This window comes from Ursus maritimus, unplaced genomic scaffold (assembly GCF_017311325.1).
Source record: "Ursus maritimus isolate PB19 unplaced genomic scaffold, ASM1731132v1 scaffold_29, whole genome shotgun sequence".
NCBI lineage: Eukaryota > Metazoa > Chordata > Mammalia > Carnivora > Ursidae > Ursus > Ursus maritimus.
In genome coordinates this window covers 8,410,503-8,432,235 of record NW_024425452.1, presented here as the reverse complement: position 1 = coordinate 8,432,235, position 21,733 = coordinate 8,410,503, and the positions used below count along the sequence as shown (strand labels likewise).

General features: G+C 36.1%; 1 protein-coding gene across 1 annotated transcript in view; it reads left to right on the top strand.

Moving 5' to 3' along the window:
• Positions 1-792: 792 nt before the first annotated feature.
• Positions 793-21,733, top strand: part of LOC103664017 (cysteine-rich secretory protein 2-like) — a 28,992-nt gene continuing 8,051 nt past the window's right edge. Inside the window, exons 1-4 of the mRNA XM_008691809.2 lie at positions 793-1,701; positions 11,457-11,527; positions 14,811-14,927; positions 15,732-15,819. Of these exons, the coding sequence (XP_008690031.2) occupies positions 1,674-1,701; positions 11,457-11,527; positions 14,811-14,927; positions 15,732-15,819 (304 nt within the window). The 5' untranslated portion in view covers positions 793-1,673. The remainder of the gene's footprint in view (positions 1,702-11,456; positions 11,528-14,810; positions 14,928-15,731; positions 15,820-21,733) is intronic.

Genomic DNA, 21,733 nt, shown 5'->3' with positions numbered 1-21,733 from the left:
TGATGGTTTATCTCAAAGTACTTGGTGAGTCTTGAGAGTGAACAGCAAACTTCTTCGTTGGTCCCATTAACTGCACATAATACCTGAAGCTACCAGCTCCCCATCAGGAACGCAGCAGAAAAGGAGGATTTTCTCAAAAACCATATTCCTGAATGGTGCTTCACCACTGGGCAGGTGTGGTCCAGGCACTGAGGAGCACTGGTGTACACACCTGGTCCAAAAGCCTTGCCTTACTATTGACCGTCTAAACCAGAATACAGGATCGGAGCCGTTGCTCAAGACACGTGGGTTGATACTCCTTCTGGTGGGCCCCTCACATCACCACATACTTTGTCAGGACTCTTAATGTTATTTGCTAAGAAGAAATCCAGAACCCGAAAATCAGGAAATCAAGAATGAGGTTTAAAAAATGTTTTGGAGCCAAACCTTCCTAAGGAGATGCAAAGAAGTGGGAACACCCACATAGTATCTACATGTAACACACGTACAACTAAATTCATTTTTTAAAAGCAAGTTTATCCAATTAGAATCAGAATGCATTGCACTGTCCATTTTAAAGGCCTAAAAATTTTCATACGAAGGAGGTAAAAATCTCTCTGCCTTAAAATTTTCCAAATCAGAAAACTACAAACTAGATGTGAAAAGTTAGTTTAATGTTGACATAGCATCATGGTGAAGAGCCAAGCCTGAAAGGATACCAAAGTAGGTGTAATTTGCTGTAGAACCCAGTAAAAGGGGGCACCTGGGTGGCTCAGTCGGTTAAGTGTCTGCCTTTGGCTCAGGTCATGATCCCAGGGTCCTGGGATTGAGTCCTGTGTCGGGCTCCCTGCTCGGTAGGGAATGTGCTTCTCCCTTGCATTCCTTAAACCAAGGTTTCTAGGTCATTCTTTCCACTAGAAAATGGGCCAAGTTCCAATATAAACAAATAAATTTAGAAGTCTCAAAACATTTACAGTAAATTCCACATTCATTTTAGATATCCTGTACAAATTGAGTCCTGCTACAGTAAACTGAAGAATGACCCCACGGCACTCACACTGAACCAAAGTTAGTTTTACTTGCAGAAATGCATGCATACGAACAAGTATCTACATTTAGTTTATGTGAGATTTCCCACAGTACTGGACACATCAGAGCTCCCAGTAAGTAAATGTGTCAACTTATGGACTCATTCTGCATCCTGGGAAATATACAGAAGAAAGGCGTTTGCTTGAAATGAGGAAACACCTTTCCCAGCTCCATAGGAGAAAAAGCGCTGCACAGGGTCTTCAGCCTGCCTTCCTCTGGACAGAGGAAACATTAAATACCCTCCACCCAATGTTTACAGAGAATTCACTTCTAGGAACCAAAGGGCACTTGAGAATAAATGCACAGCAAAGGTGCCATCTAAGGACATCACTTGGGCTGAATAAGAGCCACTAAAAAAAAAAAAAACAACAAACCACCTTAAAAAAAAAAAAAAAAAAGCCATGTGGAGAATCACAAGATATTGCCAAAACTGCAGTTAGACAATCAGCAATGAGACTATTGGTATGACAAATCCTGTTTCAGACCTGTTGACTTAGATTTACTTGCACAACCATAATTGGCCAAAAACAGGAAATAAGTGTAATGTATATATGCAGTTCTAACCTTCTTTCTCTCCACCTTCCTTCTTCCTACAGATAAAGCCAATGCTTCACCTGGCTCTGAGAATCAACAGTAAGTAATGTATTTTTTTAAGGCAAACATTTTATTATGCAAATATATTTGTGCTTTTTCAGTGGTAAATGATATATTATAAAAGAATCTATGATTTTCAAAACTCTGTTAATAACTTTTATTGAGAGTAATGAGCTTAACTTTTATACTCTTTTTAAGCTAAGAAAGTAACCTGTAGCTCTATTATTCCAAATGCACCTTTAGCGAATTTAACATCTAAATGAAATTTTACTTTTCATTGTAAAATAAGTAATGTAATTTCCATATCTATGACTTTTGGAAACAATTATGCTAGAACTTCCTTTAATAGAAAAATGAAAAACTAAGGACATACATGTCACATATTTTCATATTAATATTTTTACTAATATTCACATATATAGATAGGTGTTGATACAGACGTTATTAAAATAAGGTGCAGAAGCTATTGCTAATTATTTTAAATCCATCAAAACAAAATATAACACCAACCTAGAGATAAAAAAATTTCATTAGCAATTATCAGCATAGCATACAATTTCCCTCATGACATTCACTCAAATCAAATATAAGACAAAAGACTTAGAAGTTTTCCGATTGAAAGTTAATCTACACACGCAACTACATTTATATGAAGGTTTGAATGTAATATCTGTGAGGATATTTTATATAAGGAAGCAACTGCCACAAGAACTTTTTTTTTTTTTGGCAAATAAGAAGTGATACGTAATGACAATATACAAGGAGTTATTTACCCTGCAGAGGGAGGATTTTACTTTCAAAATATTGTATTAATGTTCTTCTCTATGGCTAACTGCCATCCCGGGAGCTTAGGGAGGACTTGTACTGTTGCCAGCGAAGATCTGGTGGTGTGTCTTTTGTCAGTTAAAACCAAAGCCTGCATCTGCCTGAGTGACTCACCTTCCAGATCGAACATTGAAGGGAATTAAAGCAACGACAAGTTGCAAAACCGGAGCTGCTCCATGATGTTGGATAGTAAGGTCAGTTGGTACCCCTGAACTGAGCTCAGATTTGTAAGAGGAAGAGGTAAATGAGAAGGAAGTGTCAGACCTCTAAAGTAAGGTCTAAATCAGAGAGTGCTAATAATTCCAGTAATATCATTTGGTAAATTCAAGTAAGGGGCGGAAAATCCTACGTGGAAATGAAAAAAACAAAAACAAAAACCCCTGCTTTTGGGAACTGTCGAGGTGGCTACTATTACTTGGGTATGTTTACAGTTGTCCTAGATGGTGAAATCTAGAAGTTTGGTAAACTCTGTATAGTGTCGTGGGCTGCTTTCTGTAGTGCAGACAAGTGGTTGAGAGGAAAGGAAGGGACCAGAAGGAAGATTAAATATAACATCTAAAGTTTGAAAAGACCGCATCAAATGTTTTTCTGTAGTGATTGATACATAGATGTGTGGGTACCCATAATGCGCACATTATACACATATGTGTTGATGCTTTTATTTTTTACTTTTTATTTTTTTGTTATTATGTTAGTTACCATACAGCACATCATTAGTTTTTGATGTAGTGTTCCATGATTCATTGTTTGCGTATAACACCCAGTGCATGCTTTTATTTTTTAAAGATTTTATTTGTTTGTTTGTTTGTTTATTGAGAGAGAGTGGGAGGAGGGTCAGAGGGAGTGGGAGACACTCTCAAGCAGACTCTGGGCTGAGCGCGGAGCTGGATACCGGGAAGCTAGATCCCATTACCCTGAGATCTTGACCCCAGCAAATTCAAGAGTAGGGAACTTAATTGACTGAGCCACCTAGGTGCCCCTGTGTTGATGCCTATAATGGTATTTTTTCTGGTCTAACTGAAATATTTCCATCCCCTCCTTTCAGGAACTAGGGCTTTGAAGCCAAACTGTCTGGGCTTATCCCTTGGTTCTTCTGCATGCAAGCACATGACATTTCATTATTAAATATCTGATCCTGGGACTGCAGATCTGTAAACTGGGGTATTGAGTAATATTATGTACTCTCTAGATTGTTAAGTGTTTCAATGAGCCCGTAAAGAGTGACACAGTGCTTCACACAAAACCCAGAATCACCATGTGATGGCATTATTATGTGGCTCACTTAAAGGCAAAGGGATATGGCCCTGAAAACTTGCATGTAAAGATTTTATCTATTTATAAATTTAATCCTTCTACATTCACTTTTATAGGTAATGCTTAAGAAAGATCTGGTTTTAATTTTCTCCACATAGCAAGGTAATTTTCCCCAAACCATATGCTAGACAATCTGCTCTTCCTCTAATGCTTTCTTATGCTACCTTGTTTGGTCTGTCTCTTAAATTTCTTATTCACCTTCATTGGTCCATTTTTCCATTCTTAATATAATATCCAAATTTTGTCAATACAAGTTTGAAGCCTATTTTAATAACAAATATGAAAAGATACCCAAATTAATCCTTCTTATAAAAGGTATATTCAGTTATTCATGGGCCAATCAGAATTTTTATTAGAATTATAAAGAACTTTCATATTAATTTAATTAGGATTGCTATCTTTATTGTATTAACACATACCATTTAAAAGCATGACAATCTCTCAATTTATGCAAATCTTCTTTTATGCCCTTTACCAGGGTTTTAAAATTGTCTTCAAAAAAGATTTTTTATTCTTGGTTATTTCATAAATAAACTTTATATTTTTTGTGTGTTATTCATTTTCTTTTTAATTTTATCTTCTAGTTGAGTGTTGCTAGTATATGGCAATGGTATTTTTTTATAGGTTGATATTACATCTTGCAAACTTTTGATTATGGTGTATTCTCTAGGTAAATTACCATATCATTTTAAAATAATACTAATATTATCTCTTCCTTTAAGACTTACAAACATATTTTTTTTCTTATGGCTTTGACCAGGACCTCTCCAATATGATGTTGAACAGTACCAGTGACATTAGTCATTCTTTTTTTGTTCTCAATATTAAATGAATGCACTTAGAGTTTCTCCAATAACTATAATATTTGCTAAAGATATTTAGTTATATTGCCATTATCAAATTAATGATCTCAACTCTCCTTTGTTCTCATTTTCAACCATAATTAGGAGTTGAATTTCACAACATATTTTGCAACATGATTTTTCTTTAGTCCATTAATGTGATGAATTTGACCAATAGATTTTCTAATCTTGAACTATTCTTTTTTAACATTTTGAATTATTCTTACAGTCCTGATACAAAAGTTACTTGATCATGAATTTCTTTTAAATTTTGATTTTTATTTGAGTATAGTGGACACACAATCTTAGTTTCAGATGTACAACCTTGTGATTTGACAAGATAATACTTTAACTATGTTCACCACAAGTGTAGCTACCACCTGTCCCGTTACATCACTGTTATAATATCACCGACTGTATTCCTTACATTCTGCTTTTTATCCACATGACTTGCTCATTCCGTAACCAGAGGTCTGTATCTCCCTCTCCCCATCACCTATTTTGCCCCACCCCCAACCTCCTTTCCTCTGGCAACCATCAGTTTGTTCTTATAGTTCTGATTCTGCTTATTGTTTATTTTATTCTTTTTTTTTACATTCCATTTATGAGTAGAATCATATGATATTTGTCTTCCTCAGTCTGACTTATTTCACTTAGCATAATACTCTCTAGGTCCATCTATATTTTCTCAAATGTCACATTTTTATCTTTTTTCTATGGCTATATGTGTAATATTTCATCATGTATACATATGATCATCATATATATGATGAAATATTACATATTATATATACAATGAAATATTACATACATAAATATTACATATGTGTGTGTATATCTATATCTATATCTATATCTATATCTATATCTATATCTATATCTATATCCACATTTTCCTTATCCATGTATCTATTGATGGACACTTAGGCTGCTTTTATGTCTTGGCTATTGTCAAGTTTTAAATGCATTTTTAAAATTGGTGAATTAATATTTTGTTAGGACATTTTATTAGGATTTTTGCATTTCATTTATGAACTGGGCTTCTAAATTATTTAGTATTATCCTTCTCTGTTGTAGAAATCGATCCCAGAGTTATTTCCATGTGTGGCCACTCTTCAGGTTACACCTCAGGAAGAAACAGCATTGAGAGGACGTAGTCACAGTAATTTATACTCATATGACCTGGGGGGTGGGAAGGAATAGAGAAAGGTGTGACTATAATAACAAACGTAGAGTAGTCCACATATCTTTATTTTCATTAGTTCTTCACACCCAGTAAAGATCTTTATGTTTCCTTTATGTGGCTCCAGGACAGGTGGCTTGTTCTGTTGATGCAGAATTTTGCAATAAAAGGGAAACAATAATTATTTTGAGGCAAGAGCACCAACCAAAAGGCATTACTACCACCATGAGATCAGGTCAGCAACTGTTCCAGGATGCAACACCTTCTTCCACCTCACAGTCACCATACACACACACACACACACACACACACACACACACACACATCCATGCATACATACTAGAAGTCATGAGAGACTCAATTCTCCTCTGATTTTCTCACTATCTCTTTGCTCCTATCATTCTTCCAGAGATCAAGTAGGGTTGATAATAAGAAGCCTGCCTATTTTGACAGCCTGACTGGAATAGAAGCCTAAAAGCTTACTTTTTAAATGGAACCTTTTATGAATTCTCCTCTTAGAAACCAAGCAAATTTTACCTAGTTTATAATTTGAAAATCCTTGTTTCCAAAAATAAACTTTTCAGGCAAGGTATGCCTGTATAATTTTTTAAATATATGTTTTTCATTAATTAATAAGCAGTGATACCATGTCATTAGAGAAAACAACTTATTTTTTTTCCAAGTGAGTGTTTCAAATGTAGGATGGTCCTAAAATTAATGTAAAGAAGAAGCAATATGCTATAATTTAATTGTATATATAAGTTTATGCTTCAGAAAATACAATTTCCCCTGCTGTCTATAATTAGCAGTAGACCACCAACACTTAGAATTGTAAATCTTTGAGGGGCGCCTGGGTGGCACAGCGGTTAAGCGTCTGCCTTCGGCTCAGGGCGTGATCCCGGCGTTATGGGATGGAGCCCCACGTCAGGCTCCTCTGCTATGAGCCTGCTTCTTCCTCTCCCACTCCCCCTGCTTGTGTTCCCTCTCTCGTTGGCTGTCTCTATCTCTGTCGAATAAATAAATAAAATCTTAAAAAAAAAAGAATTGTAAATCTTTGAAATACTGATCTCTTGGAAAAGGGAAAATTATGAATGGCAGAGCAGAAAACCATATAAAAGGAGAGACTTGGTGACATGCATGTAGCGAAATGACTCTTTTAAGGGAAATGATTTAGAAGCAATCTAAAGTTTGTTCCTAAGGAAATCACAGAAGAGATGTATAATGACACACATTTAGAAATTGTCCACATGCAAGTAAATGACAGGAAAAGTCAGTAACTTTCCTAATTCTTCCTAATGCTTTTTCTGTGACTCTACCAAATGGAAGTGCACATAAAACATATCCTATCTGCACCTGCTACTTAGGGAGACCTCTGGGGGCGAGACTTGAGGTGGAACTAAATACATTGGTCTTACCACTGATAATTGGTTTTTATCATATTTACTGTATCTGAAATATTTACTTCCAGAGCCTTGCTTTATCCTAGATTCTTCCCTGTCCTTCTCTAAAAGTCCCAGAATGGGTCAAGAAAAAAGAAAATAAAACTTTACATTTTACTTTTGCACACATGGGAAAGTCCAACAAGCTCACAGTGTGGGCACTAGAATGAGGGGCTCCCCTAATGATATGTTAAGACTGAGGGGGGGCTGGAATCCTGCCTTGTTCACTTGACCATGGTCAACAACATATAGCATGCTATCATGGATAGAGTGTGTAAAACCTGATGGGTGCCTATTAAAGGAAAGAACAGTACCTAATTGCCACTGACTTGCAAAGGGAGGATCTTTTTTTCTCTTCTAGCAGACCCACTGGAGGCTGTGACAGAGGGATGTGCATGTCCAAGGACACCGGTGTAAGAAAGAGACCCCTGGAGACTTTGTAAGCTTCTGTTGCTCCATCACCGACCAAATAGAGTGAACCATCTTTAGCCATAGCTATTCACAATGTAGTTCAGAAAAAAGTCAAGTGTAAAGAAATTAAGGGAAATAAGACCATGAACATGAATCAGAAAAATTGAATAAAATCAAAATTTACTGGGTGGGCTTTAAATGTTCCTATCCAGAGATAAGGTTAGTGTTTTTGGAGTTAGCCTGTGAGTATCTTTGGAGAGAGGGACTTAAAAATGTTCACAGTCTCGGAGGATTTGGCTAAAATCCGGGTTAAGGATTAATCTGATCAAAGGCATAAAGGGCATATGATCAAAGGATAATGAGGTTATTAATGAGGAGCCCATCCTGACTAGAGTTATGGAAAAAAAAAAGATTATCTAATGAATGGTGTACCAGGTTGTGTTCCCCAGGTAACAAAATCTGAGACACAGGAAGTTGAAGAATATGGGATCAGTTCCCTAGGAAGGAAGGGGAGAGAAGCAAGATTACTTCAAGGCGAGGTGAAGCTGTGGTGTAGTCTTATGGGAGGCTTCAGCCGATCAACTGAAGTGCCCATGAGCTGAGAGATTTCTGCGGGTAACGCTCCCAGCTGAGGGCCCAGGCATTCCAAATGGTAATACAAATAGTAACGTTAATGCTAAGACAGTATGTCTGAATGTATGTATATGGTGATTTTTTTATATTTTCAAATTGCTCTAACATTACTTATCTCATTCACAAGAACCATATGAAGTGATCCTATGTCACCATACTCTTACTCAATAAAGGTTTTCGATTTCATATAGCTAGTTAAAGATGAGCTGAATAAAACAGAATTAATGACAACAACAAAAACCCAGGCTTCTTAACACCTATAGCGCTCTCTTTTCATCCTCACAATACCAGGTGCCAAGTTTAGGCATTCAGGTTCGCTCAATATGGGGCCAGGTATCTCCGAGAAACAAAAATGGCTTTTCTGGACACTAGGCTTATGGCTTTATATAGAATTAAGTTTATTTTTCTTTCCTTATTTTTTCTCTTCTGTCTTCAGTTTTTCATTTTATTCTCCCACCTCTTCCTCTGTTCTACCTAAAAATTACAGTATATACAAAATCAACCTTCTCTTATTGTTATAAGTGATATTATAATGATATAGAAGAGTTCATATTTCCAAAACATTGTAGAAACATCTGTACAATTTGTATTCCCTGTAAAACCCTTATAGAAATATGTTGCCAATTTTGTGATTTTCATTTCCGATTGTTTCCCTTCTTATTCTAGTTATTAAATGGACAAAAAAGCCTCATTAAAAAGCCAATAAATTCTCCATTATTTCAACAAAGTTACATAAATAAAGTTTGTCATATCAATATGTTCAATACAAGATGGATATCCTAAGAAAATGTTATTTGAGCTGTTTTCTGACTTTTATTTTATATTTGAAGAACAACAATAATTGACTTAACTGTTAATATTGTGTTAACCTTTTTTTTTCTAATTTTCTCAAAGGTGTTTAGTAATCTACCAGCTATTTAACAGCCAAAAAAGATTATAATAATACATGATTTCTTTTGTCAAGGCAGAAAATTCATTAAATGCTTTCATTCTTACCTAGAACCCCCATTCCCCAAAAAGTATAATAGGGTTTAGTGGAAAATGGATATTGAGGTTAAGATAAATCTTGGGTTCTGTCCTGGCCATACGCTACCTAGCAACGATACTGTCAGGAGGTCCCTTAATACCTTTGTTCCTCTGTTCTTTTCTTACACGATCACCATAATGACTAAACTGTTGGCGACACCAGGTTGCAAAAAAATCAACTAATAGATTTGACAAAATCAGAGGCACTTTCCCAAGAGTTAATAATCTTTTTGCAGTAAATGGCTTTTCTTTTTCTAATTACTGCAATTACAGTAATAAAGACTCATTACAGAAAATGCAGAAAAGGACGTCTCACCACATGAAGATAAACTCATTCTCTTGTATTTCTGTGTAATCTTATTTGTCCTTTGCCTGGCTTTTTGTCTGATTGTTAGTTTTGTGGGGGAACAGGATGAGGTCCTGTTTCTGTTACTGTCCTGCAAGAGAATAATAATGTAAGCATTTTCAGATCTCCCTACCCATCAAGGTTGTCAATATCGCTATGTAATAAAATTTCTTCTGTTACCTTATCTTAAAACTGGTCTAAAAACCTATGTCATAGTTTTTGTCATATACCCATGAGAAAAGCAAAACTCATTGAGATATGGATGCTGCATGGTCATCAGAGGTAACCCAGTCTCTCAGCGTCTTGCTCACACATGAGCTCCTGAATGCAGATCTGTAGCTCCAGAAGATTTCAAATTACCACATTTTATGGACCTTCAGACTCATTCAAAAATAACCTAACCCTCAAATACCAAATTTGGGAGTGTGTGTGATGCTGCTTGGGCTGCCATAACAAAACACTACAGACTGGGTGGTGTAAACAACAGAAATTTATTTTCTCACAGTTCTGAGTATTCAAAGTCTGAGACTGAAGTGACAGTATGGTCAGTTTCTGGTGAGACTCCTTTAGGCATTCTTATGACCTCATTAATCTTAATTACTTCCTTAGAAACCCAAATACAAATACAGGCACACTGGGGACTAGGGCTTCAACATATGAATTTTGGGAAGGCACAAATATTCATCCATAATGGAAGCTAAGGATTTCCCATATACTATTTTTTTAACTTTGAATCCTAAGCATTGTTTTTGTTATAACACCATTGAAGACATCATTGTTATGTCTAATACACTCTAACAAGAGTATATATTTTAATTTATTTAGACATTTTGTCTCCCTACAATTGTGTATGTAATAAATTATAATGTTTTTATCCCTAAAAATATTAATGTAATGAAAATGTATGCCTAAAGTTTTTCCAGTATATGTTATTATTTCCTCAGGATTCCAAGAAGTTAAATTAATGAGGCATGGGTGTGAATTTATTAAGGGTATTAATATGGATTGGGTGGGTAATCTAACTTTAAAAGTGAGAAATCTACCTTCTGTTTTTGGATCCAGAAGGAGAATATTGCCTTTTGGTGGGGGGGAATGTGAGGCATTGTAATTAAGGGAAAAGTTTGAATGGGAATGAACGAGGACACTCGCTGCATGGGTAAAGTTGAGAGAGTAGTTGAAAGTATTAAAGAAAGCACTTACTTCTTAGTGGGTTTACTTATGGTTCTGGGAATGTCAAGTACATGAGCCAGACTCATGGCAGGAAAGAAATGGCAGATGATAATTAGTAATTTGAAAAGATCTTAATGAGGGTATATTTATAAAGAATTAAGAAGGGTTTAAAGAAACCAGCAAGAACTAATACAGTAGTACCCCAGTATAACTAACAGTTGGGAGCTATTACTTCTCCTGAATAGGAAATGTGAAGAAACCATTCCTAGAACCAGAGAGTAGCTACATAGACAAGAACGCGGAACTAGGGTGAAATTGGGTAGTATATACTTAACATTTATAGGTGTACTTCAAAGGTTTCAATCAAGTACTTCCTTTTGTTCTTTAGGACCCCATTGGAGGGTTGCTTCTGGGTGAATCCATTATCATTCTAGTGGCATCATGTAACAAATCTTCTTTTGTTATAATACTAATGAATTTGGAACAACTGAGATCACTACATTGTTTTGCTTTGTCTTGTTTTGGTTCCCCCCCTGTATTCCTCAGAAGTTCATATACTGAACAATCCAATGCAGGTCTTTGTTCCCTTTGTTTTGTTTTCCCAGCAATGGCCTTATTCCTGGAGTTGCTGTTCCTGGCTGTTGTGCTGCTTCCATTCTTTCCTGCAAATGGACAGGTATGGTCGAGGTTGAACATATTTTCAGAACAATTGAAGCAACCTATAAATAGAAAACTCTTAGATCAGTTTTCAAAAGTGAAAAGTGAGAGTCTGATACATCACAAAATTCTCAGTGGTTGCTCAAGTACTTAACACAATTAAGTCTAAGGCTGTGGTGACCAATATTGTAGCCTCTAGCCACATGAGGGTATTGAACACTGGAAATATAGATGGTCAGAATTGAGATCTGCATAATTACATAGCAGAATTCAAGACTTGGTAAAAAAGGAAGGTAAAATATTTCATTAATAATTTTAATATTGATTGCATGATGAAAACATCATATTATGAATTTATTAGATAAATAAGAATATTATAAATATCAATTTAATATTTATTTTTTCTTTTTCAAAGTGTCCACCCAGAAATTAAAACTACTTTTGATGCTATCATTATATTTCTATTGATAGCAATGGTCTACAGGTTTAAAAGCTAATGAAACTCACCCTGTCCAAAGATCTTTTCTGATTTCCTTTTATTTAATTCATTACAAGGTGATCCTCACAGAAAATTAACAATATATTTATATAATCTCAAATTAGCGAAACTTCACATACGTCACCACATTTATTTTCATAGTCATGGTGTAAGAATAATTATACATGTTTTTTAAATTAAAAAAAAAGGAACTTTAGTAAAGAGATTAAGTATTTGGATTTTTTCATAGTCTTACAATGAGCATATAAAGAATAAGATGCTCTAATTATTTCTAATATGCTGCTCCACTTTAATAATCCTAAGAACAGGATCAACCATTCTCTTAAATGCTTGGTGGGTAGGTGTCTATAGCAGGTGTCTATTTTCTGATCAGAAAAACTCTGGATGTGAAGTTTGGTCATTGCTCTCTGTTTCCACATTCTTCCTTAACTCTGAGCATGCAAGAATAGCTAAGACTCCACAGATCAGAGTTCAGACACTTGATCAAAACTCATGTGGCATTCAGAAATATAGTCATTTTATTACTATAATTAATATTCAATCTGAAGACAATTTATTCATCACCTAGGTCTTCAAAAAGTTTGCTGCCTCTGTAATCTCTTTCCTAGAGATTTTTTTAAAGATTTTATTTATTTATTTGAGAGAGAGAGAGAGAGTGAGCACCAGTGAGGGGAGGATAGTGGGGGACAGAGAGAGAGGGAGAAGCAGATTCCCCACTGAGCAGAGAGCCCAGTTGCAGAGGAGATCAATCCCAGGACCCCGGGATCATGACCTGATCCAAAGGTAGATGCTTAACCAACTGAGCCACCCAGGTGCCCCCTAAAGATTTTTTCTCATGGTCCTTTCCAATCCCCTGTTATCTCTCTGGTCCATCTTTATTTATTTATAATAATTTTATTTATAAAATTATTTATAAAATTATTTAAAAGAGAGATATATTTTGCTCTTTTGCACTGCTAAATGTTTGCTAATCAGATTATCTCTATACCTTCTGCCCTGTATGGTTTTTTTCTGCACCTTCTCAATAGAAAACACTATTCATCCTTTATAACCTCAATGCAGACCATCTTTTGCAAAGCTTTCCTAGCCTGAATCAAGAATTGATCCTTTGTTTTTTTATATATCTATCAGAATCCACCTAACACTTCAGTTATCCTGTGGTATTGTAATCATTGTTGATGCCATATAGTCTACCAAAATAAATTCCTTTTTTTAAGATTTTATTTAATCATTTGAGAGAGAGAGAGAGAGAGCAACAGTGCATGAGCAGGAGGGGCAGAGGGAGAGGGAGAAAGAATAGAAATATATTATTTAAGGGTAGATACCTTATTAAATCCATTTTATGCTCAACACTCTTCATATTTCCTGTCACCTAATAAAGCTTTCTTGAAACTCATTTAAAAACAACAAAGACATGTCTTCCGTAGGATTTGTATCTACAAAGCAAGATAGGGTAAGAAGGAGGAAATAATTACTTCTTTCTCAGGGACCAAATTTTGATGTGTTTTGAAATAAAATTCTATGAAGCAGGTTTTTGAGGGTCAACCGGAAATATCCAAGGATGTTATTTTATCTTTTAGTGTAAAGCAGAGGTGGGCCACTGCTGATATTTCACATGCACATACTTTCTAGCTTAGGAATTAGTAGCTGGCGATGTGCCAGATCTGTGAGTACAATGAAATTCACTAAAAAAAAAAAAAGAAAGAAAGAAAAGAAAAGAAAAAAAGAAATTCACTATTGGTCCCTGTCCTTAGGAACATAGAAGCAAAGAGGAGAAATAGATGTGTAAATAAATAGTGGCAATAAACATGGTTAAACCTAAGTTTGCGCTATTTGGAGGCCTTTGAGGGAACTCAGTATTGGGAGAGGAGAGAATAACTTACCCTAACATGTCAGGGAAGATCAACAAAGGGCCCTGTTTTTTAAACTTAGACTTTAAACTCTTGGTCATGTTCATACAACGTAACACTCAAGTGTAATTTTAAGTTATCAAGTATCTTAGACCTGGTGGGAACAATTCCCACACTCTACTCCCTCCAGGCTAGACATCTCCCCCCACCACACACAAAATGATAAAATATACCAACAATTTCAGCAGTTAATTTAATACTTTATTCTGTTACTAAAAAGGAACAGAGACAGCAATGGCCTATTAACTGGATGATTCTGTTCCCTCTAAATGGCCTTGGAAATTTTTTCATATTGCAAAATTACCTTTTGAGTCACCCATGAAATCAGATAGTAATAAAATAGATCATCATATCTACCGTAATTGGAAGAATAATTTTATGAGCACGGAATGCACTTTGAACCCGAACATCCCTTCCCTAAATACATTTTAAATACATTATTTCTCTAAATACAGACCATATCAGGTCAAAGTTTCCTTAAAGTCTAGGATGAATCTTGAGGTCTACTCTCATCCCACATGCTGCAGCCTGATCGAATGTGAATGAATATGTCTTAATGTTTCTATTGTGTATCTTTATGGTTATAAAATATTATCACTCATATGGCTAGAAAGGGCACAGTAAGGATTCCCTTGAAACTAGCAATTGGCATCTGTGGCCTCCGAGGAGATTTTAATTTGTCGTGCCATGAATTTCTTCCACCTTCTCAAAGCTTCAAATGACTTCTTTCCTATTTGTTATAGCTTTGGTCAGGTTCACTGGCAATGCTTTAACAACTAATTTTGACTTGAATGCTTTCTAAAATGCTCTTTGTTCCCTGGAATGCACTTATTACTCTTAATTGCAATTTTAACAAACGTTAGAAAGATAACCCTAATTTTATCTCCCTTTAGGATCCATCCTTTGCAGCTTTGTTAACCACTCGAACGAAAGTCCAAAAAGAGATTGTTAATAAACACAATGAACTAAGGAAATCAGTTTCTCCACCTGCCAGCAACATGCTAAAGATGGTAAGAGGCAGTGATAAAGGCTAGTGGTGTGAACCAGCAGTGATAAGATCAGGCAGCTGGTAACTGGCATCTCTTACGAACTTTGTGCTGACAAAGTTTTACTTCCATTCTGTTATTTCATTTGAATTGTATTATGGTCAAGACAAAAAATAATTTTCCTTTATAATGGTTAAATAATCTGTCACGTTTACAGGCCTATTAAGTTGGGAAGGCAAAATTAGAAGACATCAAATGTGATGCCATTGCACTTTTTGTTCACTCTGTGTCCCAGTCTAAAATAAAGGCGTCCACTTTCCTTCAAAATCATTGCCATTTAGGGTAAATAATAGTCCACTTTCCAAGACACAATCCATAAATGCTAGATGTCTCCCATTTGAATAAAACGGGCTACAAGTGGAACTGGGAATAATCTAGGCTAGTTTATTACTATTGAAATATAATTTAAAGACTCCGCATACTGATGAGTACTTAGGCCAGCACTATTACTAAAAATCCTAGGTGTGGCTCCTGTGCTATCATAAATTGTCAGATACTGCAATGGATATTTCTGTCAGTAGACACATCATTTATGAACTTCTCTTCATGTGGAAATTGGCACTGGAGCAGATAAACACACACACGCGCGCGCACACACACACACACACACACACACCCCTAACAAAAAGATCTTATCATAACAATGACCATTAATGTATCTATAGAAGTTTTGAAGTGGTGCAAATCAACCTACCAGTCAGATTATAAAGGATATGTTTCATTGGAGTTGAATCTTTAAGTGTATTTTTTTTTTCTCGTGACGTTTAGGAATGGAGCAAAGAAGCAGCAGCAAATGCCCAAAAGTGGGCAAACAAGTGCACTTTAGAACACAGCTTGCCAGAGGCCCGAAAAACCAGTAAGTAAATGAGTAAATAATTGTTGAAAAAGTGAACAAATAAAATAATATTGGAAAATCAAATAGAATGGAACATTCTGGGGTGTTGTAAGAAGACTTAGTGAATAAATATTGCTTATACTGCTCTTTTTAAAAATCAAACTATCTGTAGAGGGAGAATTATAAGTATTTTGTCTTGTTGTCTGTTTACATTATGAAAATAAGTTCTGAAGCAATACTTCATTTGTTCCTCTCAACCAGCTCATGAATCAACAAGTCATGTATCATCATTTCTCCAGTTTCAAAGATTAGGGACATGGGAGAAATGACCTAGGAGTGCATCCTGAAGGTGTGTCATATACTGGAAAGTTAACCAGGCTTATTGATTTCTTTTTTTAATCTTTTATTTAAGTTCAATTTGATTAACACATAGTGTATTATTAGTTTCAGATGTAGAATTCAGTGATTCATCAGTTGCATAAAACACCCAGTGTAATTACTTCAAGTGTCCTCCTTAATTTCCATCACCCAGTTAGTTACCCCATCCCCCCCCCACCTCCCCTCCAGCAACCCTGAGTTTGTTTCCTATACTTAAGAGTCTCTTATGGTCTGTCTTCCTTTCTGTTTTCTTCTTATTTTATTTTCCTTCCCTTCCCCTATGTTTATCTGTTTTGTTTCTTAAATTCCACATATGAGTGATTTTATATATATATATATTTATATATATAAAATTACATATATAACATGATATATATATCTTTATAAAATGAAAAATATATATAATGGAATATTACTCAGCCATCGAAAAGAATGAAATCTTGCCATTTGCAATGACATGGATGGGACTAGAGGATATTATGCTAAGAGAAATAAGTCACTCAGAGAAAGACAGGCTTATTGATTTCTAATCCACTGCCCTTTTTGCATGTTGTGTAGCTATTTGGTGTTTAGATAGCTCTTTATTTTGTATTCATAAATATATCGAACTATGGGAATTGTTTCTGAATTTTGCTGTAAAGATACTTAAACTCTTAAAATCATCATGAATATTTTGTGTATATTCATTCATTTTTTACTTTTTGATGATAAATAGTCAAGTAGTTTGTGTAGTTTCTATAATGCATAGAATATATCACATGCAAAAAACTATAAAACTTTTAAGAAGTATAAAAACTATGAGAGAAAACTTCTATGCATAAGCTTGACATAAAAAGTTTATTTACATTATCAAGCATGATAGGCAAGCTGAATTTGAAAGGAGTCAATAATTACCTATAATTTCAGGAGAACTATTGTTATTTATATTGTTGATGTTAACATTATAAGGAAATTATGAGGAGAAATGATGAACTGCATTCAGTAGAAAATTAAAACGAATGGTTTTAAGAGCAAGTTGTGTTAGATTCTTAGTTTCTTTCCTTCCATAATAAAGAAGATATCCAAGAATATTTTATACCCTCTTTAATCAGCATGTAGACATTATATTTCAAGCCACCAAAGTGTAAATATTAAGTAAGAGTCAAAAAGATAGGCAAATGTTTCTAGGCTGCAAGGCATTTTGTTCTTCTTTTTTATTAATTTTATTGAAGCAACAATGTTTTCTTAAATTGTATTATAGTAAGAATACTTAACATGAGACCTACACTCTCGACCAATTTTTAAATATACTATACAATATTGTTGACTACAGCTACAATGTTGTACAGCATATATCTAGAACTTATTCACCTTGCTTACCTGGAATTCATTGATTAGTAAGTCCCCATTTCTCCTTTCCCCCATCTCCAGCCACCATCGTTGCATTGTTTGATTCTGTGAACTTGACTCTTTCAGATATTTCATATAAATGGGTATATTTTGCTTAGCATCACGTCCTCAAGTTTCACCCATGTTATCACATGTTGCAAAACTTCCTTCTTTTTTAAAAGATGAATGATATTCCAGTGTGTGTCTGTGTGTGTGTGTGTGTGTGTGTGTGTGTATCTCATCTTGTCATCCATCCGTCTGTCCATGGACGTTTAGATTGTTTTCAAATGTTGCCTATTCTGACTAGTGCTGCAATGAAAAAGACTGTGTTAATATCACTTCAAGATGCTGATTTCAATTCTTTTGGATAAATACTCAGAAGTGCTATTGACTGGATCATTTCATAGTTCTACTTTTAATTTTTTGAGGAACCTCCATACTGTTCTCCACAGCAGCTACACTATTTTTTCATTCTCACCAACAGTGTACATGATTCTGATTTCTTAACATCTTCACTATCACTTGTTTTGTTTTGTTTTATTCTGGTAATAGACATCGGAACTGGTGTAAAGTGATATCTCATTTTCTCTGATGATTAGTAATGTTGAGCACCTTTTCAGATACCTGTTGGTCATCTGTATGTCTTCTTTGGAAAAATGCCTGTTCGAATCCTCTGCCCATTTTTTGAGCAGAAGACACGAGCAGGCATTTTTCCAAAGAAGACCTACAGGTGGCCAGCAGTGACATGAAAATATGCTCAACATCAGTCATCATCAGGGAATTGCAAATCAAAACTGCACTGAGATATCACTTCACACCTGTCAGAATGGCTTAAAAAAAAAAAGCACAATAACTGTTGGAGAGGATGTGGAGAAAAAGGAACCCTTGTGCACTGTTCATGGGAGTGCAAACTGATGCCACCACTGTGGAAGACAGTATGGAAGTTCTTCAAAAAGTTAAAAATAGAACTATCTTGAAATCCAGTAATTGTGCTACTGGGTATTTACCCAAAAACACTAATTCAAAGGGATACACGCACCTTTATGTTTATAGCAACATTATTTACAATAGCCAAATTATGGAAGCAGCCCACGTGTCCATTGATAGATGATTGGATAAAGATGGATGTACACACATGCATACATATGATGCAATATTATTCAGCCATAAAAAAAGAAATTTTGCCATTTGGAACAACATGGATGGAGGTAGAGTATATAATGCTAAGCAAAATCAATCAGAGAAAGACAAATACTATATGATTTCACTCAGATGTGGAATTTAAGAAACAAAACAAATGAGCAAAGGAAAAGAAAAGAGAGAGACAAACCAAGAAAATGACTCAACTATAGACAACAAACTGATGGTTACCAGAAGGGAAGAGGGTGGGAGGATGAGTGAAAAGGTGATGGCGATTAAGGAGTGCACTTGTTGTGATGAGCACAGGGTGATGTATAACATTGAGAATCACTATACTGTGCACTTGAAACTAATATAACACTGTATGTTAACTGGAGTGGAATTAAAATAAAATAAAATAAAATAAAACAAAATAAAATAAAGTAAGTAAAATGCTAAATAAAATGTGGTAAATAAAAAATAGAAAAAATAAAACAAAAAACGAATCTGCCCCCTTTTTAAAAGGGGTTAATTTTTGCTATTGGGTTGTATGAGTTCTTTATATACTTTGAAAATTAACTCCTTATTAATTCTATGCTATGTAAATGTTTTCACCCATTCATAGGTTGCCTTTTCACTCTATTGATTGTTTCTTTTGTTGTGCAGAAACTTTTTAGTTTTATTCAGTCCCACTTATTTATTTTTGCTTTTGTTGCTTATACTTTTAGTGCCCTATCCCAGAAAGAATTGCTAAGACCAATGTCAAAGAGGTTTTTCCTATATTTTCTTCAAAGAGGTTGATGGTTTCAGGTCCTACGTTTAAATCTTTAATCCTCTTTGAGTTAATTTTTGTGAGTGGTGTAAAATAGGGGTCTAAATTTACTCTTCTCCATGTGGCTCTTCAATTTTCTCACCACTGTTTATTGAAGAGAGTATTTTTTGCCCATTGAGAAGAATTAATATTGTTAAAATGTCCATGTTACCCAAAGCCATTTATATACCTGTTGACCAGTTATACATCTTCCTTGGAGAAATGTCTAATCAAGTTCACTGTGATCAGAAAAAAATCTGTAGTCAGTTCCTCAGGCAGCTCCCTGAAAAAGATGAATCTTTGGGCATTCCATCCAGCTCTTTCCCTACTCAGGAAGAGGGCTGAAGCTTGGGTTTTTTATCTGCTCACTCTGTGCTGAACTAGGAAGGGAAGCTATGGCAACTATGAACCCAAATCTCTATCTATTCTTATTTGCCCCATGTATCTAGATTATGCTGGATCTTATTAGCATTCTCAGAGAGGCAAGTCAGAAGCCAGTCTTTGGGGCAGCCTCTGGAAAATTTGTGGCATTGGATACCAGACCAAATCTGTCCCACTCCAGGGAGAAACAGGCAGCAGTGGTGTTAGTCAGCTTGCTCTGTGCTGAGCTGGGGAGAAGGGCCATGACATTTACCAATCCAAACTACCATCTCTGCTCTTCCCCTGGGGACAACACTGTGCAAAAACCTTCAGAGCTCCAACACTGACAAGACAGATGTCAGTTCTTTAGGCGGCCCTGGAGAAATTAGAGCACTGGGCACACCGATTAACTCTTTGCTTCCCCAGGAGAAAGCTGAGAACTAAGATTTTTCATTTGCTTGCTCTGTGCTGAGCCAAGGGGAGGAGATATGGTATCTACCAGCCCAAGCCACCATCTCCATTCTCCTCCAGATGGCTAGCCTGTGCCTGACTGTCAGAGCTCCAAGACTGCTAAAACAGAAGCCAGCCATCTGGGGAGTTTCCTTAGGGAAGGCTGGGTGCTGACCAACTCCTTTCCCCTGGGAGAAACTGAGGGCTAGCGGACCTCTTCCTGATCATATGGCAGGCACTGTGCTGAGGGTAGGCATTCTAGCAAAAGTGTCCCAGTTTCCCTACTGGCTTCAGTGAGTCTGGGTTCATATTCTCCCAGGGTCTAGGAGCTTTTCAATTAGCTTTGGATTTCCCATAAGGGCAATTTGTTTGGAAATTGTGGCTGAATCAGAGTGTTTGTTAGGGGAAGGAGAATCCAGGGCTTCTTTACTCCACCATCTTGCTGATGTCACCTTCTGCAAGGCTTTTCTTGCCTAATTCTCTGAAAAATATTTGGCCTTTTGACATTCTGATTTAATGATTAAGAGAGAATCCAAAAGCTTCGAAATCTGCCATCCCTCCTGATGTCAGTTGCCTGTTAATCGAGGCTCTTATAGACTGCCTGTAGAACTCTTTTTCCAAGTTCACACAAATCATAATCATAAATATTTAGACAGGGGGGCGCCTGGGTGGCTCAGTCATTAAGCGTCTGCCTTTGGCTCAGGGCGTGATCCTGGTGTTCTGGGATCGAGTCCTACATCAGTCTTCACCACTGGGAGCCTGCTTCTTCCTCTCCCACTCCCCCTGCTTGTGCTCCCTCTCTCACTGCCTGTCTCTCTCTCTGTGTCAAATAAATAAATAAAATCTTTAAAAATAAATAAATAAGTAAATATTTAGACAGGGTCCAATATCTGAAAAATCTCTGGTGAGGGTGGGTAAGAGGAAGAGAAAAAGAATAAAAGTTGGTCACTGCCTTTTGCAAATTTACAGTACAAAGCTGAGAGCGTAGGAGTCATTACAATGTGAAGAATTTAGCATGAAAAAGAATGCATCTCTGAAATTCCAGAGGATTTTTGAAGCATAAGATCTTAACTTGTGCAAAGTTTTGCATGTTGATGCCAGCCTCAGCAACCTAAACAGATTTTTTTTTTTTAACGATTTATTTATTTTAGGGATGCCTGGGTAGCTTCTGCTCAGGTCATGATCCCAGGGTCCTGGGATCAAATCTGGCATCTGGCTCCCTACTCAGCGAGAAGCCTGCTTCTCCCTCTGCCTGCAGTTCCCCCTGCTTGTACGCTCTTTCTCACACACACACAAATAAATACATAAAATCTTTTAAAAAAAGATTTATTTATTTTAGAGAGAGAGATAGAGTGTGAGCAGGAGGAGGGGCAGAGGGAGGGAGAGAGAGACAGAGAGAGAATCCTCAAACAGACTCCCTGATGAGTGGGGAGACTGATGCAGGGCTTG